This window comes from Ahaetulla prasina, chromosome 2, assembly GCF_028640845.1.
Source record: "Ahaetulla prasina isolate Xishuangbanna chromosome 2, ASM2864084v1, whole genome shotgun sequence".
Lineage (NCBI taxonomy): Eukaryota > Metazoa > Chordata > Lepidosauria > Squamata > Colubridae > Ahaetulla > Ahaetulla prasina.
In genome coordinates, this window is record NC_080540.1 from 188283123 (window position 1) to 188310765 (window position 27643).

At 41.7% G+C, this 27643-nt stretch overlaps 1 protein-coding gene across 4 annotated transcripts in view; it reads left to right on the forward strand.

Moving 5' to 3' along the window:
• Positions 1-27643, forward strand: part of POSTN (periostin) — a 96333-nt gene that overhangs the window by 40010 nt on the left and 28680 nt on the right. For all 4 annotated transcript variants that reach the window (XM_058169279.1, XM_058169280.1, XM_058169278.1 and 1 more), the window contains exons 3-9: positions 643-707; positions 3153-3310; positions 4873-5037; positions 5945-6091; positions 14913-15054; positions 20888-21100; positions 21315-21449. In XM_058169279.1, coding sequence (XP_058025262.1) covers positions 643-707; positions 3153-3310; positions 4873-5037; positions 5945-6091; positions 14913-15054; positions 20888-21100; positions 21315-21449 — 1025 coding nt within the window. The remainder of the gene's footprint in view (positions 1-642; positions 708-3152; positions 3311-4872; positions 5038-5944; positions 6092-14912; positions 15055-20887; positions 21101-21314; positions 21450-27643) is intronic.

The window sequence follows — 27643 nt, forward strand, 5'->3', positions numbered from 1 at the left end:
TGTTAGAACTGCAACACAAAACTATAGCTTCCAACTCTGTTGCTGCAAAATAGAATTGAAATTGGATAAATGACTTGCAGGAGGATGACTATTGGAATTTAGGAGGTTCTTTTGTTCAAGGATATGATCTTGAACATAATCAGAGTACTGAAGGAATCCTGAACAATTAAGTAATGATATGCCCCATTTTAAGAACAAAATGTTATTTAATAAATGGTAAAATAAGGCTCTCTAAGTACTGCAAACTGGCTTTGTTATAATTCTTAGAGAGTATCTCTGTAGAAAATTAAATGCACAATATAAATTATTGGGATTTTAGATACAGGGTTTTCAGTAATGATTAATTATCCTCCTTGTGGAAATCCAGGATCCCTTTTTTAACTGCCTTTTACTTTTACTCTGTGTATCTCTCTTGTTCCTAGCTTTTACTCTGATTGCAGACTATTAATGCATCTGTTCTTATTGTTGCTTTAATATAGTTTTTGTATTGTGCATTTTGTTTTTATATATTTTATAAATTCTATTTTTTATATATTCTATATAATTCCTCTAATCCACTTCAAATATGCTTACATTTAAAGTGATACTAAATAACTATTAAGATCTAGGAAGATAAAATAATCTTGCATTGGTACTCTGCAGAACGATTTTATATGAGTGCTGTCCTGGCTATATGAAGATGGAAGGAGAACGAGGATGTCCTGCAGGTATTATCATGGAACTATTTAATCAACGCAATTTATCTATTTTTACTTTTGTATCCAATTGACAAATTTAAAACATCTACAGAAATAAAAGACTGCCTTGAAAAAATTAAAAGATACCGTAAAGGTAAAGGTATAGGTTCCCCTCGCACATACGTGCTAGTCGTTGCTGACTCTAGGGGGCGGTGCTCATCTCCGTTTTAAAGCCGAAGAGCCAGCACTGTCCGAAGACGTCTCCGTGGTCATGTGGCTGACATGACTCAACGCCAAAGGCGCACGGAACGCTGTTTACCCTAGAATACCCTAGAATAGCTCTGTTTTTCATCCTTTAATAAACCAGATGATAGTTCAAGATTGAACTTTACAGAGATGCTATTCCAGGGTATTGGTGTTGCCACCAACAAACAGTCTCATTGTTTCAGCTCTCTTTATTTCCCAATGATAGAATATTAGTAATAGATTCCCGATAGATGATCTAATATGTCAGGGCAGTTCATGTTGGACTAGGCAGCCTTGTAGGTGCACAGGTGCTAAGCCATCTATGTAAAAAAAATTGAATTGTACCTTAAAACTAATCAGTAGTCAGTGCAGGGCCTATGGTATGTTCTCAATAATGGAATCTTTTAAGCATTTTTGAAATGTCCCATGTGAAATGTATTGCAGTAGACCAGGGGTGTCAAACTCAAGTCCCGCGAGCTGGATCTGGCCCATGGGATGCTTAGATCTGGCCCGCAAGACTGACCTGGAAACAATGAAGGACTGGCCCACAGTGCTTCTGCCAGCAAAAATGGAGCTTGGGAGGGCCATGCATGGTAGAGGGTTGCAGGAAGTTGTCACAGCCGAAAACTGAGCTTGAGAGCTCATTTTGCTGGCAGAGCACTCGGGCCACCACTGACACCCTGACATGAGTGACATTGAGCTGGCCACACCCACCCTGGCCATGCCATCCCACCCACCCCCGAGGTCAAACACAACCTTGATTCAGCCCTCAATGAAATTGAGTTTGACACCCCTGCAGTAGGCTAAATGGGTGGTAATTCATTCATGAATTACTTAGGTCAGTGATGATGAACCTTTTCAGCACTGAGTGCCCAAACCAGAATGCGCCCATGCGCTGGAGCCCCAGAAACTTGAAGACCAGCTGGCCGGTGCGTGCGGATGGCCAGGTGGTCTTCGCACGCACCAGAGCAGTGAAAACCCAAAGACCTGGTGCGAAGACCGCATGAGCACTGTCCAGTTGGTCTTTGGGTTTCCGGGGCTCCAGCATGGGCGAGGAACAGTTGGCCAGTGCGCCTGTGTGCACTGGAAACCAGAAGAATATCTGGCGATGGCGTGAGTGTCCATAAAGAGGGATCTGCGTGCCACCTCTGACACATGTGCCATAGGTTCACCATCATGGACCTAGGCTATCTTGTGCTAAGTAGGGTCATAATGGGTGCCAAAGCAGGGCCAAAGCAGGGGTGAAATCCAGCAGGTTCTGATAGGTTCTGGAGAACCAGTAGTGGAAATTTTGAGCAGTTCGGAAAACAAGCAGTGGAAAATTTGAGTAGTTTGGAGAACTGGCAAATACCACCTCTGGCTGCCCACCACAGTGGGGTGGGAGTGGAGATTTTGCAATATCCTTCCCCCAGGAGTGGGGAGGAAATGGGGATTTTGCAGTATCCTTCCCCTGGAATGGGGTGGGAATGGAGATTTTGCAGTATCCTTCCCCTGGAGTGGGGTGGGAATGGAGATTTTGCAGTATTTTTCCCCTGCCACACCCACCAAGCCACGCCCACCAAGCCATACCATGCCCACCAAGCCACAGAACCGGTACTAAAAAATTTGGATTTCACCACTGGACCAAAGTCTTTTTAGCTAGCAGAAGCCATGAATTTGGAAGGATCTCAGATCATGAATCTGTTCTTTCAAAGGTGATGCCTGCTTGTCTAGAAATAACATTGCTGGAGAGCTTTGACGTACAAACTGTACTTGAACCTTGTCAGAGTTCAATTCTACTTCTGACAGAAATCCTGACAGTTTCAAGACACTGTGCTAAGGCATCTCCTCTACAGTCTGAAATGTTGATTTAAAGTTGGGTATTCTTGGCAACTTGGTGATATTATTCTGTTGGATGATTCAGCTTTATATATAAAAAGGAAGTTTGATGATCCTCTGCCATGTGCAGTTTGGACCAGGATAAGCACAGATCAAGCTTGTACATAGCAGAGGATAATCTAAAATATTGCCCTGTCTACTTCCTTGGATTTCACAGGCCAGAAGAAATCCCAGGTTACTTAAGTCATTGATCAACACAAAAGATCCTCAGGAACTTTATTTGCATTAAAATCTGGGCATTAAAACAGGAAGCACTTCAATGCTTCAGTAAATTCCGTTAATAATTCAGTAGAAAAAGAGCAAATAATTTAGAAAAGGACTTGATAACTATAAGCTATTTTTCTTTTTCAGTGGCTCCAATAGATCACATATTTGGTACTTTGGGCATTATAGGAGCTACCTCCACTCAACGTTATTCTGAGATGTCGAAACTGAAGGAAGAAATTGAAGGACCTGGCTCTTACACATTCTTTGCACCAAGCAATGAAGCTTGGAATCTTTTAGATCGTGTAATTATATAAATTTTGATTTTTAAAGAAATGCTTAATGCTAAGAAATTTATAGATGAATAAATTATGAATGAAGAAATACTAACACTCAGCTTTTGTACATATTATTGATTTTGTACATGGAATTATTGATTCTGGTTAACTTTATACACATATATTCACAAGTTCACTTGCACACACACACATAACTCTAAATAATCAATGTTTAGCATTGCAGGCATGAGGTAAGATGGCTGGAACAGTAACTTAAAGTTTGGTTTTCACAGTAGCTTCTAGAATACAATTTCTGGCTTCAGAAAGGCAGACTTTCAAATTCACAGGACTAGGCTGCAGAAAATCTGTTTTATAGTGTATTTTATTTTAATAAAAATGTATTATTGTGACAACCAATCGTGTCTTTCCCAATGTACCATGTAACAAGTAAAATTATGATTATGCTCTCCAATTGCTGACGTCTATGTTTCTACCTAAAGTGAAAAGCCTTAAGATTATATAGGGAGAGCCCATGATCCTCCCTCAGGTTATTGTTAAATCTTAGAAAATGGAGTTAATACTGAAATGGAGAGAATGCCCAGTAAAGGCTTATTTTGCCTGGTTTTAGGCTTTTCCAATTACCCAGCATTGATGCATTAAATGAGTATAAGAAGCTAGGTGTAAACTAAATTGAAGAGGACAAAGCTTAAGTGACTGCACAGTTTCTGATAGTGGAATAATAATGATATGAAGGACAATGTTGAGTTGGCAAGTATTATGGCAGGCTGATTTAAGATGGGTGTCAAACTCAAGGCCTGCGGGCTGGATCTGGCCCGTGGGGTGCTTAAATCTGGCCCATGGGGCCGGAAACAGTCCCGGGAGCTGGAAACAGCAAATGCCCGCAGTGCCTCTGGCAGCCAAAATGGGGCACAAGGGTGCATGCTCTCCCTCCTGTGCCCCGAAAGTGCAGGAGGTTTCCATCCCTTCTCTCCAGCCAGCCCGCAGAGGAGAACTACAATGCTGATCTGGCCCTCATAGAAATCCAATTTTACACCCCTGATCTAAGAAAACCTTTGCTAATGAGGTAGGGAGGAATAGAAAAGGTGGGGGTGGCTATTAATAAACTTTTTCTGAAGGCAAAAAGCTAGATGGAAAAAAGGGGATATGAAAAATATAAAGATTACCAAGAAAATGAGTTGTAAGAAAAGCATGCTTAGCAGAAGAAGTAGGAAACTGAAATAAAGTCGGTAGGCAGCAGAAGTAGCATGTGGCTGATGTTGTCTGGTTGCCTGTTTTGTACTTAATTGTGAGGTGTCCAGAAAATATCAGGGCCATAGGCTGGAGCAGAAAGTTGAAGCTATCCTCGAAGAAGGAAATGTTTAGCCACTTGTTATTGTTGCCAAGTAGCGGCTACATCAATGAATGAGACTTACTGGTAAGTCAGAAGATTCAGAAGATTCAGAAAATAGTCAATTCAGAATAGTCAATTCAGAAGATTCAGAAGATTCAGAAAATAGTCAAAAATACCACACTAGCTAACTGAAATAATATTAATGGAATATCTACCTAAATTTAACTCCCGTCTCCAGGAAATCTACAATGGTCTGATTGAAAATGTAAACATCGAACTGTATAATGCTCTCCACAATCATATGGTAAACAAACGGATGTTGACAAAGGACCTTCGGAATGGCATGACTCTGGTGTCTATGTACAACAATCAAAAACTGCATATAAATCACTATCCCAATGGGGTAAGCTTGTTCGTATAACAATAGGATATGGCTTGCACTACTTACATCATACATTTTGTAAAGAAATCTAAGATTCAGTGTTCTAGTTTAAATTCTACTTGAAATTCATATGAGTAATTTGTTCATATAAGATGTCATATATTATTATGTTAAGATGATTTTCAAAAAATAGAAAACAACATACAAGATAATAAAAAATAATATTTTAAAACTCCAGTGTACTTAAAATATATAAAAATGCTGTCCAAAGAACTTCATTTGAGGGCACCTCTATTGGTATTCGTTGTTCCATGGACACGGTGTTGATGCACTTCAAATACTGGTAAACTTTCATTGAGCCTAATTAATTTGCAGATCCTACTAGAATCCTTGGATTAGTACTCAGACAATAATCTACATGAAAGCATTTCCGTAATTATGACTGCTATCACTTTTTCAGTCACACAAAATGAAGTGTAACTTACTTACTTATTTATTTATTTATTTTGTCACACAGTATATATAAGCATAAGCATGAAATAACTATACAGTATATAAGCATATATATAAGTATGAGTATGTAATAACTATATTAATTGGATATAACGAAAGGAAACAATAGGACAGGAACAATAGGCACGTTAGTGCTCTTATGCATGCCCCTTACAGACCTCTTAGGAATGGGGTGAGGTCAATAGACAGTTTTTGGCTGAAGCTTTGGGGATTCTGGGAAGAGACCACTTAAAGGGCTGTGTTGCAAAATATATTCCAGCTATATTGTTCCCTGAATTTTAAAAAACAAACAGTACAAGTTTCATAAGCAAGTTATAAAATTAACTGAAAGAAAAGATTATGTAAAACTTATTTGGTAAAAGTTGGGAAGCCAAATTTATAACGAACATTAATTCATACTATTCTTCCAATTTAGGTTGTGACTGTTAATTGTGCCAGAATCACCCATGGCAATCAAATTGCTACAAATGGTGTTGTTCATGTAATTGATCGTGTGCTAACTCCAGTTGGTAATACTATTCAAGACTTCATTGAATCTGAAGATGATCTCTCATCTCTCAGAGTAAGCTTTTATTTAATCTTATTTTCTTTGAATCTGGTCTTTTGTAGAAAACTATTGATTTTCCACAATTAGTAATACTAAGGGACATTGTACATAAAATAAAATATTTCCACTGACAAATCTGAACCTCACTCCTCGTGAGTTGCAGATGCTATGTTTTGATAATCTAAAATGCAAATATGATGCCATATTTGTATCCCATTCTAGAATCATTGTATGCTCCTACTCAATCTACTACCAGTAGGTAAAAAGCCCATTAAACAGAGCTGAGGCAATCAGTTATTTGGTAATTTATACAACTGTCTAATGAATGGAGCTTAGCCTAATCTTCCTTGCGTTCTACTGAAAACGCATCCTGTTCTCCAGACAAACTGGGAATATTTTTTATTATTTGCTTTTCTTTCCTTAAACTGGTTGAGAAGGGGGAGTCAGTCTTTGCAATTGTGAACAGAACTGTAATATTAGGGATCAACCACTAATTTAGATTTGGCTATGATCTTTTTTCATAAAATAAAGGGATTTGTTAATTTTTTCACTGTTTAGATTGTTTTTGGAATTCTTTTTAATGAACAGTTTTATATAATAGAGAAAGTTGTGCTGAAGAGAAAGAGTGAAATTAATAGACTATATGTTAATCAATTTTCAGTATTAAAATATTGATTAAATTTGGAGTGTAGAAAAGCAGATAGAACTGAGTGTTGAGTTAAGCAAGTCATCAACTAGCATTTTTACATACCCACAAATGATTTAAGACCAGCCGACAAGGAACTTGCGAATATACAGTAACAACTAACCTTGGTTCACACCTAAACTTAAGCAGCTACGTCATTCCAAAGAGGAAGCCTACAGAAAAGGTGATAAAATGCTGTACAGTCAGGCCAGAAATGTACTAACAAGGGAGATCAGAGCAGCAAAAAGAAACTACTCTGAAAAGCTAAAGAATCAGTTCTCAACAAATGAACCAGCAAACACGTGGAAAACTCTTAAAAATATCACTGACTACGGCAAACCTCCTTCCCAGGCTGAAGGAAATCAACAACTGGCAGATGACCTGAATGAGTTTTACTGCAGGATTGAAAGGAAACTACAGCCTCCTATCTCCACAACCCCCATCTCAGACACACCAACAATAGCCAAGCCTCCTACAACTGACCCCATCCCATTGGGTTCACAACCCCTAGTAATCACAGAAAAGGAAGTGCAGGACCTATTTCACAGACAAAAGCCAGGAAAAGCTCCAAGGCCAGATAAGATAACTCCTTCTTGCTTAAAAGTCTGTGCTGACCAATTGGCCCCCATCTTCACCCATATCTTCAATAAATCACTAGAGATGTGCTATGTTCCTTCCTGCTTCAAACGCTCTACCATCATCCCAGTGCTGAAGAAGCCCACTATCAAGGAACTGAATGACTACAGACCAGTTGCTTTAACATCTGTACTCATGAAAACCTTTGAAAGGCTAGTGCTGTCTCACTTGAAAACCATCACGGATCCACTGTTAGACCCCTTGCAATTTGCATACCGAGCAAATAGATCAATAGATGATGCTGTTAATATGGCTCTGCACTACATCCTACAACATCTTGAATCTCCAAAGACCTATTCAAGGGTCCTCTTTGTAGACTTAAGTTCAGCAATCAATACCATCATCCTAGACACTCTTCTAACTAAGCTAAACCAGCTACAGTACCTGAACAGACTTGTAAGTGGATCACAAGCTTCCTAACAAACAGGAAGCAGCAGGTGAAGCTAAGCAGGATCACATCAGATACCTGTACAATTAGCACAGGGTCCCCCCAAGGCTGTGTGCTCTCCCCACTTCTCTTCTCTCTGTATACCAATGACTGCATCTCCAACGATCCATCTGTTAAACTACTGAAGTTCACAGATGACACAACAGTGATTGGTCTCATTCGAGACAATGATGAATCTGCATGCAGACGGGAGGTCGAACGACTAGCCTCGTGGTGCGACCGAAACAATCTGGAACTGAACACACTCAAAACCGTAGAAATGGTGGTAGACTTTAGGAGAAACCCTTCCATACTTCCACCTCTCACAATACTAGACAACACAGTATCAACAGTAGAAACCCTCACATTTCTAGGCTCTACCATATCACAAGATCTAAAATGGACAGCTAACATCAAAAACATCATCAAAAAAGGACAGCAAAGAATGTTCTTTCTGTGCCAACTCAGAAAGCTCAAACTGCCCAAGGAGCTGCTGATCCAGTTCTACAAAGGCATTATTGAGTCTGTCATTTGCACCTCTATAACTGTCTGGTTTGATTCTGCAACCCAACAAGACAGACACAGACTTCAGAGGATAATTAGAACTGCAGAAAAAATAATTGCTACTAACCTGCCTTCCATTGAGGACCTGTATACTGCATGAATCAAGAAGAGGGCCATGAAAATATTTACAGATCCCTCACAACCTGGATATAAACTGTTTCAACTCCTACCCTCAAAACGACGCTATAGAGCACTGCACACCAAAACAACTAGACACAAGAACAGTTTTTTCCTGAACGCCATCACTCTGCTAAACAAATAATTCCTTCAACACTGTCAAACTATTTACTAAATCTACACTATTAATCTTCTCATCATTCCCATCACCCATCTCCTTCCACTTATGACTGTATGACTGTAACTTTGTTGCTGATAATACTTACGATTTATATTGATATTGATTGTTTCCTGATTGCTTATTTGTACCCTATGATTATCATTAAGTGTTGTATCATTAAGTGTTAAATTTGTACCCTATGACCATCATTAAGTGTTGTAAGTGTTGTACTTTGATGAAGGTATCTTTTCTTTTATGTACACTGAGAGCATAGGCACCAAGACCAATTCCTTGTGTGTAATGTATCTTTAAGAGTTTGGAGGGAAAACTGAGCGGGAAAAAGCACGTTGCTGATTGGACGAAGCCTCTGGCTAAACTGTATATAAAGAGAGGGTTTTCCCAGCCCGGGTCGCTGGGTTCACCATATAGTAAAGAGCTGTTGTCACTATCCTGGTCTCCTGTCTCGTTATTGCCCGAATCTAACACTGGCGACGAAGGTGGGATCTCGAGGCTAGGAGCGCCAAGGAAATAGCTGAAGTCACCGGGAAGACGCGAACCCAGCAAACAAGGGGCGGAAAGCAGCGATGTCCAGCTACACACCGCCAGCGCCATTCGACCCAGCTAAGGAAAAATGGGGGTCATACATGGCTCGTTTCGAGTGTTTCCTCGAGGCGAACGAACTTCAAGGAGTCTCAGACAACAGGAAGCGAGCATATTTCCTGAGCCACTGGGGTCCGGAGGTTTTCGACACCGCAGAGTCGTTGGCGGAGCCAATGCCGGTACAATCGGTGCCGTGGCAGACTCTACAGACCCTATTGAAAGCCCATTATGCACCAACGCCGTCCAAGTATGTGCAACGGTACGAATTCAGGGAGCGTAGGCAGCAAGAGGGCGAGTCCATCAGCGTATACATGGCAGCCCTGAGGAAAGCCACGAACCATTGCGAGTTCCGAGATTTGGAAGAGGCGTTGCTGGAGAAACTCATTCGTGGGGTCAGGGACATCCGTTTGCGACGGCGGCTGCTGTCCAAAAGCAACTTGATGCTGGCAAACGCCTTGGATGAAGCCAGGACTAATGAGATGTCTACCCAAGCGGCGGAAACCCTACAAAAACAGGTCGCACCAACGGCTGGCGCGAAATCAACCCCGGTCCACAATGAAGAGGTCCAGGCCGAGTCGGACGGTGAGGAGGAGGAAGGAGTCTTCCACACCGGGAGGCCGGAGAAAGAAGACCGGGGTGACTGCGCGAGTTGCGGAGGGCAACACCAACGACAACAATGCAAATTCAAGGATGCGACTTGTCGGCGGTGCGAAAGGAAGGGGCACCTAGCACAGGTCTGTCGAGCACCCCAACCTTCCCGCCAAAAATTCAAACTGACCAACCAGAGCGCGGGAACGGCGAAGCGGCCCGTGATTGGTCAGTTCAAAAAAGGCGCGAAGTTGAATCAGACTGTCGTGAGAGTGGGTCACGCAGCAACACGCCTAGAAAAAAAAATCTTTACGAAAACGAAGATTGAGGGGGTGCCATGCCGATTGGAGGTGGACACCGGCTCAGCGATCACGATCATGTCCTGGGACACTCTCGTGAAAGCCTTACCCGCCATCGCAAAGCGCAAGCTGAAACCACAGAACTTAAAGGTACAAGACTACCAAGGAAATCGCATCCCTGTTCGAGGGGTAACGTACGTCCACGTCGAGTATGGACATTACAAGAAAACTCTGCCCATCACCATAGTCAATGGGAACCTGCCAAGCTTGTTGGGACTGGACTGGTTCCGAGCATTGGGCATGGGAGTGACTGGAATCTTCAGAAACGAAGTCAACCTCAAAGACGCACTCATGAAGGAATTTGGGGATGTTTTCAGAGACTGCCTGGGCAAGTACACGGGGACCCCTATTTCCTTTAACTTAGACCCCCAAGTTGCCCCTATCCGTCTAAAGGCTAGGAGGGTCCCGTTCGCCCTAAAGCCCAGGATTGATCGGGAACTGGACAAGCTAGTAAACCAGGGAATTCTAGTGCCAGTTGACCATGCTAAGTGGGAGACCCCTATAGTCACCCCAGTCAAACCGGACGGGTCGGTCCGGATTTGCGCTGACTATAAGGCAACGCTTAACAAAGCGTTGCAAAAGAGTGCTTACCCCGTCCCGGTGGTACAGCACTTACTGCACTCAATGGGGAAAGGGCAGGTTTTTGCCAAGCTTGACTTGACCCAAGCCTATCAACAGCTGCCTGTAGATAACAGCACAGCCGAAGCGCAGACAATTGTGACTCACAGAGGGGCTTTTAAGTGTACCCGGTTACAGTTTGGGGTGAGTGTGGCTCCAGGGTTATTTCAGAACCTAATGGAGCGGCTATTGCAGGGACTACCAGGGGTGGTACCATACTTTGACGATGTACTGGTATCCGCTGAGAATCTAGAGGAATTAGGGGTAAGGCTGCGAAAAGTTTTGGGCATTTTCCGGTCTGCCGGTCTCAAAGTTAAACTGAACAAATGCCAGATCGGGGTTGAATCTGTGGAATTCCTGGGCTACCGGATAGACAGGGAAGGGATTCACCCCACTGAAAGCAAGGTACGGGCCATCAGGAAGGCCCCGGTTCCAAAGAACAAGACGGAGTTGCAGGCATTCTTAGGTCTGGTCAATTTCTACGTGGTATTTTTAAGAAATAAGGCAACAGTAGCCGAGCCGCTTCATAAATTACTAGCAAAGATGGCTGCATGGTCTTGGGGAAAGGCGGAAGCTAGGGCATTCCAAGGGGTAAAGAATCTCCTATCGAGTGATAGCCTCCTTATCCAATACAATGGCACGCTGCCATTAGTGTTAAGCTGCGATGCATCTCCCTATGGGGTGGGGGCTGTGCTCAGCCACAGGTTGCCAAATGGCACAGAAGCCCCTATTGCATATTACTCCCGAACCATGTCATCAGCTGAAAGGAATTATAGCCAGCTTGATAAGGAAGCATTGGCTATAGTCTCCGGGGTAAAGAAATTCCACGAATATGTATTTGGTCGTGATTTCGAGATCATCACGGACCATAGACCTTTGCTAGGCCTGTTGGCAGGTGACCGCCCAACACCCGTGGCACTTTCGCCCAGACTGACCAGATGGACTATCTTCCTAGCGGCGTATTCCTACAGACTACTACACCGGCCAGGGAAGGACTTAGGGCATGCGGACGCCCTGAGCAGATGCCCGTTACCAGAGACTATCGAAGACCCCACTCCGGGGACACCAGTTCTGCTAATTGACTCTTTGGACTCTGGCCCAGTCACATCCAAAGAGGTGGCTCGGGCCTCGTACAAGGACATTACAATAAGGACTGTAATGGGTTGGGTACAAAGAGGTTGGCCCGCTGCGCCGGGCGAGCCTTTTAAAGAATTTGTAAAAAAACGTGGGGAACTCTCAGCTCAAGGGGGGTGCCTGCTATGGGGGGATCGAGTGGTGATCCCGGAGAAATTGAGGGAAAAGGTATTGGAGCTCCTTCACGAAGGCCACCCAGGGATCGTGAGAATGAAGGGTCTAGCGAGAAGCTATGTGTGGTGGCCCTTAATGGACACGGAAATTGCTGAAAGGGTAGGGAAATGCCAGGCCTGCCAGGAGTCCAGACCGCTACCCCCAACGGCCCCGATTCGGGAATGGGAGAGACCCCAGGGCCCTTGGTCTAGGATCCATATCGATTTTGCCGGCCCCTTCCACGGCCAAACCTTTCTGGTAGTAGTCGATGCCTACTCCAAATGGCTGGAAATCATTCTCATGAGATCCATGACAGCCGATGCTGTGATTTCAGTCCTACGGCACCTATTTGTAACCCACGGGTTACCCGACACTTTAGTCTCCGATAACGGCCCGCAATTCACGGCAACCCAGTTTGAGGGGTACTTGGCAGAGGAGGGCATCGACATGTCCTCTCGGCGCCTTTCCACCCTGCGACAAACGGCCTTGCAGAACGTTTCGTTCGGAGCGCAAAGGAAGCATTGTCCAGAATCAGGCCAGGCGATTGGCAAACAAAAATCGATACATTTCTAGCAGTCCAACACAGAACCCCCTGTGTCACAACTGGCCGCAGCCCGGCCGAGCTATTAATGGGTCGGAAGCTTAGGTGCCCACTAGACCGTTTAAACCCAAACTACACACCAGACGGTTACAAAGGGGCACACGGTAAAACAAGAGGGATGGCAGTAGGCGACTTAGTGTGGGCACACAACTACAGCGAGGGCCCGACCTGGTTAGCAGGAAAAATCCTAGAGATAACAGGACCAAAATCATATCTAGTAGAGATAGAGGATGGCCGGGTATGGAAGCGCCACATAGACCAAATAAGGAAACGCATAACCGGTAAATCAGAATCAGACGAAACAGGCCCTGACTATTCAATGTTTGAATCCACCACTGACTCAAACCCGGGGCAAACGCGGGACTTATCTGAGTTCCAGGAGGTCCAGCGACGCCAACCGGTTCCTCCTGAAAACAGCAGGGACGACTCTGCCAATAATCCAGGGCCGGATGGCCTAGAGGAGGAGCTGAGAGGAACAAACAGTCCCTCCGGTCAGCTCGACTCACTCCCAGAAAATGAATTGCGCAGGTCCGAAAGAGTCAGGAGACGCCCAGTCTACTTGCGTGATTACGTTGAAAAAATAAGATGTTAATTCTATGTAAATGTTGGTAAAGTGTTCTCTGGGAGGGAAGGAGTGTAATGTATCTTTAAGAGTTTGGAGGGAAAACTGAGCGGGAAAAAGCACGTTGCTGATTGGACGAAGCCTCTGGCTAAACTGTATATAAAGAGAGGGTTTTCCCAGCCCGGGTCCCTGGGTTCACCATATAGTAAAGAGCTGTTGTCACTATCCTGGTCTCCTGTCTCGTTATTGCCCGAATCTAACATTGTGTGTCCAATCACACTTGGCCAATAAAAATTCTATTCTATTCTATTCTATTCTTGAATGGTGACTCTTATCTGGTGCTAATTTAGTACTGAACTCTAATTGACAAGATTCTTATATATAAGCTTGAGCAATAAATCTGAACTGAAATTTAACAAATGGCTCTGATTCTTTACACCTGATAGCAAGTGTGCTATTTTATATTTGCAACATTTTTTCCTTTATTTTTTGTTCATTTTTTTCTCCCCTCCCCCTCTCTTTTAAGAATGTTTTTATTGGCTTTCCAGGAATCTTTTCCTTTCCCCAGTTATGGCAGACCTTGTCACTACAGATAGTCCTTACCTTAGAACCATTCATTTAGTGACCGTTTGAAGTTACAATGGCACTGGAAAAAAATGACATGACTGTTTTTCATACTTATGACCATTGCAGCATCCCTATGGTCATGTGATCAAAATTTAGACACTTGGCAACTGCTTCATATTTATGACGGTTGCAATGCCCTGAAGTCGTGTGATTTTTTCTATTCCCTATTTTCTACTCTCTCACCTAAATGTTCAAGAGTACTGGGCCTAATACAGAACCTTGGGGAACTCCACCACTTACTTCCCTCCTTGTAGACATAGTTCCCTTAAAGACTACATATTGAGTGTGATTTGTCAGCCAGTTACAAATCCATTTGGTGGTGATGCAGTCTATTCCACATTTTTCTATTTAGCAAGAAGTAAGTTGTGATCTTTGTCAAATGCCTTTCTATCCATGTCCAAGTATACTATGTCCATTGCATTTTGCTGGTCCACTAATTCAGTCCCTTTGTCAAAGAATGAAATAAGGTTTGTTTGACATGATCTGTTTTTGTCAAACCCATGTTGACAAAATAACTTATAACTTTGTCTGCTTATTGTCCTTATTGTCTGCTTATAGTTATTGCTTGATTGTCTTTTCTAGGATCTTCCCAGGTATGGATATCAGGCTGATTGGTCTATAGTTTCCTGGATCTGTTTTTCCCCTTTTTTGAGATGGGAACCACATCAGCTATTTTCCAGTCTTCTGGTGGTTCTGCAGTTCTCCAAGATCTTAGAAAGATATGGTTTAGTAGTTCTGATTTCGCTTCTGCTAACTCCTTCAGGTCTACAGAAAGGAAAATGTGTCACAATTCAATAGGAATTACCTTAAGTAACATACAATTTGTATGTATCATATTGAAATATTTATGTATTATATTTTATGCTAAGAATTCTTTTCAGTACAATTAATTACCATGTATTTTGGTATGATGTCAAAGACAATTGGCAATATTTAAAATATAAAACTATACTATTACTTTTTGCATAAGAGTTTAAAAGATTCCTTATTCCCTATTTTTCATAGGCTGCTGCCTTTACATCAGATGTAATGGAAACTTTAGGGAAGCCCGGGCATTATACACTTTTTGCACCTACTAATGAAGCTTTTGAGAAACTTCCACGTGGAATCTTGGAAAGAATAATGAGAGACAAGGTGGCTTCTGAAGGTATTACAGTAACTTTATTCAAAATTACTTGATAATTAAATTACAAAAAAATAAAAATACAATTCTAAAACACATGTCATACCTATCACACCATGCATATTATATTAATAACTATGACTAATACCAAAGCATTTGCCATAAATCAGAATATCAAAAGCTCCTTATTATTATCATTTTTGGATACAAGTAATACTGGAATCGGTTCATAGAATTCTGGAGTTGGAAGCGATCGCAAGGATGATCTAATCCTACCCTTGTTACATGCAGGAAAACTAATGAAACCATCCTAGAGGCTTACCCATCTCATTTAAAGCACCTCCAAATAGAGCAAGGCCACAAGCTTCCTTAGTAAATCATCAAGATGTTTTTCCTTGTATTTAAAATGAAAATGGAGGCTTTAAAGAAGAGACTGGACAGCCATTTGTCTGAAATGATATAGGGTTTCCTGCTTGAGCAGGAGGTTGGATTTAGAAGACCGCCACGATCCCTTTCAACTATGTTATTCTGTTATAAATGAAATGTTGGTAGCTTCCATTATTTTTAGAACTGATTTTTTGTGGCAAGGAAAAATAATTCTTGATCATGTTCACTGTAGCTTCCCTTTATACATCTGAACATAGCTATCTTGTACCCCTAAATCTAAATTTCTACTGTCACCTTCCTACCTTCAAGGATGCCGGCCCTGCAAGAGGAATTTACAGCTGTGTCTGAGGCACTGGTTTGCAAAAATATCGTAACAGAACTTGATTGGACTATTCTCACAGGGGGATTTGGGACATTGGGGATTGCTTTCAATATATGATTTTTGCTTGGTTTTCCTTCAAAGTTTGCCTTGCTCGTGATGTACTCAGCACCTCTAATAAAAGTACCTTTCCTCTAACACCTAACGACCAAGGGTCGTTCTCTCTTAGGGAGCAGGCTGTGACCAGTCTGATATCTGCATTCAGGTTCCTCCAGCTTGACCTCTATTTATTTACTTATTCATCTATTCATTTGTATTCTCCTTTGAACTTGACAACCTGGCCAAAATCATTCTGGAAGTGTTTTGCACAGAATTGTACACAGTACTCCAGGCAGTACTGTGCAGAATAGAGAGGAATAACAACTTCAGCTTTGATGCAATGTTTTTTCTAATGCATTTTTGAAGTACATTGGCTCCAACATTTGCTTATGTTCAATTTGTCAATCAAGTTCTTTTTTTTTATTTTTATGTATTGCTTCCAAAACATGGAATCCTCCATTTGGTATGCATGTCCTATATATTTTCTCTTTCAATTGAAAAACTTTTTGTTGCTCACTATCTAGTTTTCCAACATGCCAGATTATAAATTTTGCTTTTTTCGTCATGTAAGGCTCACTGGTTAATAATTATTCTTTTTTCTTTCTTGAAGAGAGAGCACTTTTGCTCTTCTCTAATCTCCTGGTACTACCCCAGTTCCCCAGGACTCCTCCCAGACAATTGACAGAAGTCCTGCCAGCTCTTCCACCAGTTCTTTCAATATTCTACAGTATATTGTATCATGGCTTGGGAATTTGAGGTGTTCGGATTAGCTTTACTTCATTCCTTCTAAATTGTAATTCTTTATTATATTCATTCCTAATCTACAAATTCACATTTTTGTGGGTGTAAAGTAAGTAATTCAATATTTGTGCCTTTGAATTTTTGTTTTGAATCCTGGTGATTATTTGGACAACTCACTGCAGTTTTCTTGGCAAGGATTTTTAAGTGGTTTGTTATTGCCTCCTTCCTAAGGCTAAGAGAGAGGGACTGTCTCAAGGACACCTACTGGCTTCATGCTAAGGCAGGACTAGAACTTACAGACTCCCAGTTTATAGCCTGTTGCCCTAACCAGTATATAAACCTGTTTTGAAAGACAAAGACAAAACAGGAGCTGAGTATGTCCGTTTCCTCGTGACCATCTATTAAGATATCTCCAAGTGGAATAAGTAGTCCAAAATAAAAATCCTGTCTTCTTTGTGTTACTGACATATATAGAAACTTTCTTGCTTGATTTTGCCTATCTTGCTAAGCCTTAGGTTGCTTTTTAACTTTGTTGTCTTACCTCATTGCTATATTTCCAAGCTAAAGCTGTGTAGATTCTGTCTCTGGTCCAGGGGTGTCAAACTCATTGCATCACATTGTCATCACATGACGTATTGTAACCTTTCCCCTCTTCACTAAAACAGGGGTGGGGTTGGCCAGCATGTGACACATCTGGTCCACAGGCTGCGAGTTTGACACCCCTGCTCTAATCCATCCTTTCTTCTACAATTTAATTCCTTCATGAGCTGCCTATTCAACCATATTGGCTCCTTTCAATGACTCCTAGGTTGTTGTTTTTATTTGCATTTATATCCCGCCCTTCTCCTTCTCCTAGTTTTTGTTCTCATTGGTGTTTTGAGGTTGCATCACCCTTAATACCTCTTTCTAGAAATCCAGCTGGCTGCATCTTTGTTTTTATGGTTTCTCACATGGCAATTACTGTTTTCACTTTTTAAAAAAAGTGATTTCCACTATCTTCTTATAATTCCTCCCAGTTAGTAAGGACAAAAATCTAAGTTAACAGATCTCCCAGTGCCTACCTCAAACTTCTGAAATCATTATTAACCTATCAAGAATTTATCTGACATCTTAGAACATAGAACATAGACTCTAAAAGTTCTCGTAGTTTTCACTAGAGGTTGTATTCAGCCGGTTCGCACTGGTTCAGGTGAACTGGTAGGGGAAATTTGGCCTGGGTCACTGAACCACTAGTGACCTCTGGCTGGCCCCGCACCTCCCACTCACCCATTTGCTGCTCACTTGCCCCACCCACTCGCCGCTTTCCCTGCCCGCCTGCTTGCTGCTTGCCCTGCCCATCCCTGCCCTATATATGTTACCTTCACCACACAGCCCAACTAATCACCTCACCAGTTGCCTCCCCATCTTGCCCACTCTGCTCAGCTCACCAAAGATAAGCTTGCTGCCCACTCACCCTTCGCCTTGGGTTGGGGCCCAGGGCCCAGTGATGCACCATTCCCTGAAGCCCTGGAATCTCTGCCCCCTCGCTGCCTGCTTCGGGTGGGTCAGGGAATACACCATTCCCCGGCTCCTGCCTTACCCTGCGATGTGTCACCTCATTTCCCCTCCTTCAGAGCCCTGGCCCTTCATCTCCCTGCTTCCTCCCCCATGACTGCCTCTTTCTTCATCCCATGGCTGCAACCTTACCTTCCTCCCACAGCAGGTGGCAGAGAGGAAGGCAAGCAAGGGCTGAGCCATCACTGCTGGGCTCCCTGCCATCCCGCATGTCACCCCCCTTGTCAGGAGATACCTGCAGCTGCTGCATCTTTTATTCGGTGCGGCTGGACTCCAGACGCACTGGAAAAAAAGCAGCGGCTGCAGGCTTCTTGCAGCAAAAATTAACGACCTGCACCCGGGTAAGTCCCTCCAGTGCAGTGGCAGCAGGCAATGGGGTGCACATGCACGGCTGGCACATAGAAGAGGTGGCGATGGTAGTGACACGTTTGAGAAGTGGAGCAGAGCTGGAGGTCAGTAATTTTCACTGCAAGAAGCCTGCAGCTTCCATGTCTTCTGGACTCCAGCCGCACCAAAAAAAAGATGTGGCAGCTGTAGGCATCTTATGACAAGGTGTGTGTGTGTGAGATGCGGGCTGACGGGGAGCCCAGCAGTGACAGCTCAGCCCTGGCTTGCCTTCCCCTCTGCCATCAGCCGCCACAGGAGAAAGGTAAGCCCAAAGAAAGAGGCAGTCATGGGGGAGGAAACAGGGCTAGGGCCGGGGCCTCTGAAGCAGGGGAAATGGGGTGATGCATGCGATGGTGAAGGGAGAATGGGCGGCATGCAGGAGGAGAACTTTGACAGATTAGGCCAGGCCTGGGCAGAAAATAGGTAGAAAGAATAACCTTAAGTTCAAATTTTTTTCCTACTGGGTTCTGTGTGCACGGCTTGGCAGTTCTTCTGTTTAGCTTATCCTTTATTGTAACCCAAATATTTTAGCACTTGTTTTATTAATACAGTATAATGTCATACAGATAGGTTCATTTCAGATCTATAATATTATTGTCAACTGTCCCATTGGTAAATGCAGCAAAAGAAACTCCTGGGACATTATTTTACCAAGAATATAACTTTATTGATAATTCCACATAGGCACAGAAGTAGCAAAGCCAGCTCTAAAGTTCTTACACGAAAACCAGCATAGGTAAAATCCCCTTTTTCCTCTGGACCTCTCCACTGTTCATTGTCCACCAATCAATTGTCTTTATTTTGTTTTGGGAACAATCTGAGTGCCTTGAAGTTTTCCCAGCATTTGACCCTGGGACTGTTGGGATGGTCCCAGGCTACATCAGCTCACTTGCATTCCTCAATTCCCTCCCAAGGCTTCCATGCATTCCAAAACTTTCCCTCCCCCCTCCCTGTTTCTGTTATCTGGTTGCAGGCAAGAGTATGTAGCAAATCAGCCATGACAATTAATCAGAATAGAGGTGAAAGGGACCTTGGAGGTCTTCTAGTCCAACCTCATGCTCGAACAGGAGACCCTATACCATTTCAGATAGGTGCCTGTCCAGTCTTTTCTTAAAAATCTCCAGTGATGAAGCACCCACAACTTCTGATTCCTCTGGTTAATTGTCCTCACTGTTAGGAAGTTTCTCTTTAATTCCAGATTGCTTCTCTCCTTGATTAGTTTCCATCCATTGTTTCTTGTTTTGTCTTCCGGTGGTTTGGAAAATAAGTTGACCTTTATTTTTCTTTATGGCAGTCCCTCAAATACTGGAATAGAATAGAATAGAATAGAATAGAATTTTATTGGCCAAGTGTGATTGGACACACAAGGAATTTGTCTTGGTGCATATGCTCTCAGTGTACATAAAAGAAAAGATACGTTCATCAAGGTACAACATTTACATTTAGATACTGCTATCATGTCACCCCTATTCATTTTTTTCTCTAGTCTAGCCATACCCAATTCCTGCAATCATTCTTCATATGTTTTGGGGCCTTAATCATCTTAGTTGCTCTTCTTTTCACTTTTTCCAAAATCTCAATATTTTTTGTAATGTAAAATTACGCATTTAATTAATATTAATATTAATGTAATTTGCAGCATTACCTCTCTTGTGTTGCTGTTCCTTTGAAACAAGGTGTACCCATTAAGTCTAATGTTCTACCTGTTGGATTCAAGAAAATCTGGTCAATGGAAATGCCCATATACATTAAGAAAAAAGAAAAATGGCATGGAGAATAATTCTCCTTACTCAGAGTGATCAACACTTGTACATATGTGAAGTCAACCTTTTTAGTTCAGTGAATTTTGCAGATTGGTTCCATTACTTCTTGAAGGGGAGTAATCTTAAAACAAATGGTATAGGCTTGTCTACTCAAGTAAGTTCCTTAGTTCCTTTCTTATTTAAACATATTTGTTGGGGATACAAGCTGTCCATAATCAAAGGGTACCCAGTTCAATATATCTCTGTGTCAGTGTAGCTAAAAAACCTTCAAATATAATCCCCATTCTGGGGGACAGGGGGGAATGGGGGATGGAATAAGCTACTTTCCCATTTTACAGAACAACTGGTGAGAGATAAACAGTAAATTATTTTTCTTCTAAGACAGGGAGAAAAAAATTCAGATCACGAGCATTTAGATGATGGACTTAGATGACCATATTTGCTATTGGACTGCATAACTTTTGACCTATCTGTATGTCTCTGCTCAATTTAGGGCTTTTTATAATGAGACTGAATTGAGGGGAGGACAGTCAAATTACTGCAATACTTCAGTATATATCTTGTTTTTCATTGGAGCATGGGTCTTTTTGTTCTCTTCCCTATTCAGCTCTGATAAAGTTCCACATTTTAAATACTCTTCAGTGTTCTGAAGCCATCATGGGTGGGGCAGTCTTTGAGACCATGGAAGGGAATACAATTGAAATTGGCTGTGATGGTGAAAGCTTGTCAATCAATGGAGTCAAAATGGTGAACCGAAAAGACATAGTGACAAGTAATGGTGTCATTCATCTCATAGATCAAGTGCTTATTCCTGATTCTGGTAAGTGAAGCAGGAGTAAATTCAGTTTCATATTTTTCATATTATTGATCACCAGACTGGACCAACAGGTTTTTGCCCCAATTAAGGAGAGTCATGATTTTGTAACCAAAATTGATAACTATAATTCCTTAAATTTTATATGAAATATCTATCTGTGCAGTGAGAATTTTGAAGCAAGTCAAACTTTTATTTACCATTTTATTTTTAATTTTAGCTAAACAAGTTATTGAACTTGCTGGGCCCCACCAAGCTACCTTCAAGGATTTGGTGTCTCAGCTTGGCTTGGCTGCATCTCTACGGCCAGAAGAAGAATATACCTTGCTAGCTCCATTGAATGGGGCTTTTTCTGGTAGGTGGGCCTTATTAAAGTTGTATAAGGATTAAAGAGAGAAGTAATTGGAGTCCTATTTTTTGTCAGGATTTGCAAACAGCTATCAGCTTTTAATAATTTTATCTACCGTTTTCTACTTTCTTTACTCTTTTGACATAATTATCAGCCACTGATATGATGGCATCATAGTGAGGATCATGATGAAAAAAAATCAGCTCTATTGTTTCTTTCCTGATTACTTGATGTTGTTTTATGCTTATCCAAGTAATGGTGTGCTCTGGGCTGTATAATCTATAGATTATATAATCTATATAATCTTTTGATTATATATTTTAAATGGTATGGTTTATCTCTATGTGCCTGTTGATGGTTACTTTGGGGGTGCAAGGAAGCCCCTAGCAGTTTTGGATTTGGCTTGATCTAAAATGTCAAAGTTTTCCAGGTGAAATTGTAGTTTTTGAGAGATTAAGGTATTTTCATAATGTCTTCTGATTACCAATTAATTTTACAGATACTTATATGTCCTACATAATGGCTGTTATAGTCTTTACATTGAATGTTAAAGGTGATTCTTGTTTTTCTTCTTTGATTACTGGGTATTTGAGTTTGCTTAACATAGTTTAGAGGGAGGAGAGATAACAGAACAGCATTGGAAAGGATTTTGGAGGTTTTCTAGGCCAATATCCTGCTAGAGCAGGAGACCCTATATCCATGATGGTGAACCTATGGCATGTGTGCCCACCATATCTGTGGGCACATAAGCATTGCCCTAGATCAGCTCCAATGTGCATGTGTGTGCTGGCCAGCTGATTTTAAGGCCTTTGGGGACCACTGGAAGTCAGCAAATGGGCTGTTTCCAGCCTCTGGGGGGTGGGAAAGGCCATTTTCGCCCTCCCCAGGCTCCTAGAAGGCCTCTGGAGCCTGGGGAAAGCAAAAAATGGGTGTATTGGGCCCACCATGCCATCGAGTGCCAAAAGTGTGGGGAGTGTGTGTGTGGGGGTCATGCACGCATGCATGGGGGGTGGGGTGCATTGAATTATGGGTGTGGGCACACAGACGTGTAACCCCCCCCCCATACTCCCAATGCTTTTGGCACGTGATGTCAAAAAGGTTAGCCATCACTGCCCTATATCATTCCAGACAAATTGCTGTCCATTTCTTTTGGTGAGATCATAAGTGAGTGTATTGAAAAATAGCCCACTCTAAACAAATGCTTCATTACCAAAGCAATAATCAAACTGGGTAAGAGCATTAATCTGCAAGCAAAAACGTATTGCATTAAGCTATAATGCTAAAGAAGAAAGAAACAGATTACCCCATATAAGCCTTCCAATTTAATAGATATCCATGAAATTTCATTTAAAAAGTGCTTAATTATATTACCCATCACAATGTAAACATCATAACCTATGAAAACATAGGATACCTCCTACGTATCAAAAACAATTCTGAAACAACCAACAGTATTAATAAAACCTTGACAATAAAAAATTGACATCACTGTAGATCACAATCCTTTTCACTGGCTGAAAAAAAGACAAGGGGATTGGTCCTCTTAGATCTAATCCTATCAATGTAAAAGAAGTGGTTCTCTCCGCCACTGCTGTTGGCACCTCCATAGCCTGCCCACTGCTCTTACAGTGCAGTTAAATTTAGCATGCTTCACAATGGGAGAGATGGCGTCCCCTTCTCCTCCTGGAGCTCATTATGACACAGAGCATCGACTGCAACCAGGTGTCCAGCACCAACAAAGGCTGAAGAAGCACCTGTGAAACCCAGAGAGCACCATAGAATCAGAATGAGAGAGCGAGAAAGAAAGATGAGAGAGACAGACAGAGAGAGAGAGAGGAGAAAGAGAGAGAAAGAGAGATGAGAGAGAGAGACAAAGAGATGAGAGAGAGGGGGGAGACAGAGAAAGGGGGAGAGAGAGAAAGAGAGGGGGAGAGAGAGATGAGAGAGAGAAAGAAAGAGAGGGGGAGAGAGATGAGAGAGAGAGAGAGAGAGAAAGAAAGAGGGGAGAGAGAGAGAGATGAAAAAGAGAGAAGAGAGAGCGAGGGGAGAGAGTGCCTGAAGGACCCTATCTCATTACTGGGAGTCCAGGTGCTTCATCAAGCAGTGCGCTGGATTCGTATTAGTCCGTGGGATTTAAAATTATGAATGTAGGGGTCCCTGAGGTCTGAAAGGTTGGTGACCCCTGCTCTAACATATACATAATAGACACACTTAGCTTATTTGCTATGCAACCCAGGTCCAGTACCTCAGTGTAAAACAACTTATTCCTGGCTCTGCACCACAAGAATTGCTGATCCTTCTAGCATCAAGTGTCATCTTAGCCTCAAATTAGCCTCATCATACTAGATAAAAGAAAGGACAGCTAGAAAGGATCAAAGAAAGGACTGCTTTTCCTCACCTTCATTTTCAACCTCTGGTTGCTATCAGTTGCCCAATCGACTAAGCAAAAAATCTTACTACCTTTTCTGTTTGTGCTGGGGAGGAACAGACTACCAGCACTGAGGATTGCCTCACCAACTATAATGCCAGCTAGTTGCAGTGCTGCCACAGAAGAGGCAGTGTCAGACTGCTTCCGATTAATATTTAGGAAAGAAACACCTTGACTTCATTTGAAAATAAAGAAAAGTACTTTTACTAAATACATCTGAATGCAATCATAGAAAAGCTGAAACTGAAGCAAAATATGGTGGACAGCACATATTCCTTCATTAGTCCCTCCTCCCCCCAAAGGTCTGGCAGTTCTGGGCCAATGCCAATTCCCTCATGGGCCACATGGTAAACTCTTTCCGATGATCTCCTCCTGCTTGGAATGCCTGGAATGCAGGGTACATTGATAATTCCGCGCCTCTGGTCATCCTGCTGATTTTGAATCCCTTCCTTCTCCTTTGCAGTAATTGTCAGCCAATGATCTTAAAGGGCCCACACCCCATTATCATGTAAGGCAATGATACACCATAAAACATTGAATTACTTAACACTAGACAAGGTAACAATTTAAACAATCTTCTAAAATATCTACTAAATTAGCAGTGAAGATTGGTGAGCGGAGGCTGACAGGCAGCATATTATTCCCCACCCCGACCCTTGACTAGCAGAATGAATACTATTGTCAATATTTTTTAAACAAGGTCTTGGGCAGAGGGGTTGGACTAGAAACCCTCCAAGGTCCCTTCCTATGAACTTCTATAACCATGTTTTTAAAAACCTGGTTAGAAGATAGCAAATATTTTAAAACTAAAATGTGTTATTAACAAGCATGTGACAAGCAGCACAGTAATGCTATAAGTATTAGAGAACACAACACCCCCTAACTGAATAATTAATTTCCCTGACATAGCTTTTGAACTTTAAAGAACGATGTAGAAGATGGTCTCTTCTTCTTCTTCCTCGTTCTTATCATTATCCTCATCCTCCTCGTCCTGCCTCATTTCCAGTACTTATAATATATTAGTTCAACTAGTGTCTGTGAAAAGACTGTTAAAATAAAACATGTGAGAAGGATTGCCTGAATGAAGTTCCAGCAGTAATGGGAATAGTTGCAACTGGTAAATGACAAAGTCTTGAGCCTGTGCAAGAGAAGCTGACAATCCATTATGTGCTTAAATAATTGTGGTTGCTGATGCTTTGTTCCTAGTCTAAGTCAATAGCACAATCCAGGGGTGAAATCCAATTTTTTCTCTACCGGTTCTGTGGGCCTGGCTTGGTGGGTGTGGCAGGAGAAAGATATTGCAAAATCTCCATTTCCACCCCACTCCAGGGAAAGGATACTGCAAAATCTCCATTCTCTCCCTTCCTGGGGGAAGGATATTGCAAAATCTCCATTTCCTCCCCACTCTGGGGCCAGCCAGAGGTGGTATTTGCCAATTCTCTAAACTACTCAAAATTTCTGCTACCGGTTCTCCAGAACCTGTTAGAACCTGCTGGATTTCACCCCTGGCACAATCACTCCCTGTTGCTCTATTGGTTAAATTGGAAAAGCAAAGTAAAATCAAGGTTTCAGACTTTTTATATGTCTAAAAAATTAGACATCTCTATGACTGACTCTGCAAGTGGAAATAGCACAATTATGGAATCATCAGCCAGAGGATGGTTCTGGTTGACAGAAATTTTTCTGGAAGAAGAGAAACCCACTTGTGCTCCAGAACAGCTGCTCCTCATAAGGAGACTGCAGGTATTTAGTTTCTTATGATCTATTGTGGTCAAGTGGCTAGAGACTCAAGGGAATTACAATATACCTTTTGCTGTTACATAGCCTGCATTGACATTTGATGGCAAAAGCCTCATCTTAAAAACATTATGATTTAATTACTTTACATCTGAGAAATATTCCAAATGCCAGGGAAAATTGAAGACCTTTTTGAAATTAAGAAAGAGAAAAATGCTATTTCATAAGATTTTAATTTAAAATCTGTGAAGGCTTAACAACTTCATGATCTAAGAACGTTTCAAACAGATAAAGAGAACAGCAATTTTAAAAAATAGAGAAAATATTATTTTTCTGATGAATTTTATTCTTTTAAAATAATAAAATTATTTAGACCATCGGTTTGGATCTTTGTGGGATTATTCTTTACTTCCAAGGACAGTAATAATTGGAGAATTTTACAAAACAAAAAGATAAAAGTAACATAAGCCAGTGTAATAGTGATTTTTAAAAAGTTTTATTTATTAATTTTTATTTTTAAATATACATCAATATTAATATATGAACAGTGTGGCCTCTGGGTATAATTCATTTTGATACAAACAACAACAACAATAATAATAGTTCTTACATTAATCAAACTTATATAATCCTAGTATTGATATACATGTTTGTTTTAGAGTAGTTATTCAATATTTCAATATTCCCCTTTAATGCCAATGATATTAAGTGTACATATTAATACCATCTTTCAACCTCTAATCTTTCTGTCTAATTATTACTTATGTTCTATTATATGTGCTAATATTCCCCCTATTTCTTATATCCACCTCTATTCTAGCTTCTAGTCAGCCGACCATTACTAATCCTAGTGTTAATGCACATGTTTATATTAAGAAATAGTCCTTCATTATTTTGTTATTCAAAATCACAATACACCTTTGTGGGTGTATTGGGTGGGATTCAAAAATTTAGCAACTGATTCTCTGCCCAGTTGCTGGGTGGGAGTGGCCATGGTGGCCATGGCCTACTTGGCCCCCTGCACCACAGTGGGGGGGGCATTTTCACCCTCCCCAAGCTTCAGAGGCCCTCCAGAGGCCAAAAATGGGTCTGTTTCCTGACTTCCGGAACTTCCAGGAAGCCCATTTTTCGCTCCCAGAGCCTCCGTGCGGGCACTGCACTTACCTGGCTTCCAAAATGGGCTGCGTGGAGACTCCTGGGAGGGGTGGGACAGGGTGGGCAGGGCCAGCCAGTCCTTGAAACAACCGATTCGATGAACCTGATGTAAAATTAGCATCCGGTTGGTCCAAACCAGTCCGAACCGGCTGAATCGCACCCCTGCTGATCATCCTATTATTTACATACCTAATAATACTATCTTTCAACTCCAATCTTTCCAGCTAACCATTGTTTTATATAAAAGTGTGTATTCTTATTACTACCTCTATTCTAGTTTTTAATCAAGCCATCATTATATTAGAAAAAAAGAAAAAAATAGTTCCTTTCTATCCATCATCGCTTGCCCATTTTAATATTTCAATTCTATTTGTTTTTTTAGCTTTCCTCCCATGTACCAAGATCCTCTCTTGGATCTTTGTCTCAATCAGCATCTGTGTCTTCACCATTCAGTCAGAATATTTCTCCCATCTATATCCTCCTAAGCTGCCAGGCCTCCAGAGTGTCTACCCAAACCCCTATCTCCCTTTCAAAAGCATCTTCCAAGTTATCCAATTTCATTTTAAAATCTCTTGAAGTACTTTTCCCTTGGTTTATTTCATCAGTCATTATTATCTTTATTGTCTTCTCCTTCTCATCTTCTTGCTTTATTTGCTGGTTTGTCTGTTCTATCTTTTCCTCCATTCTTTCTGCTGTCTCCTTTCTTTCCTGGATTCTTTGATCTTCATTCATTATCAGTTGTAGGATATTTTCTATTTTCCCATTTATGCCTTGCAATAGGTTCTTTATCTCTCTGTGATTCTTTGTCATAGTATCTCTAATACCGTGATGGTGAACCTATGGCACATGTGCCACAGGTGGCACCCAGAGCCCTCTCTGT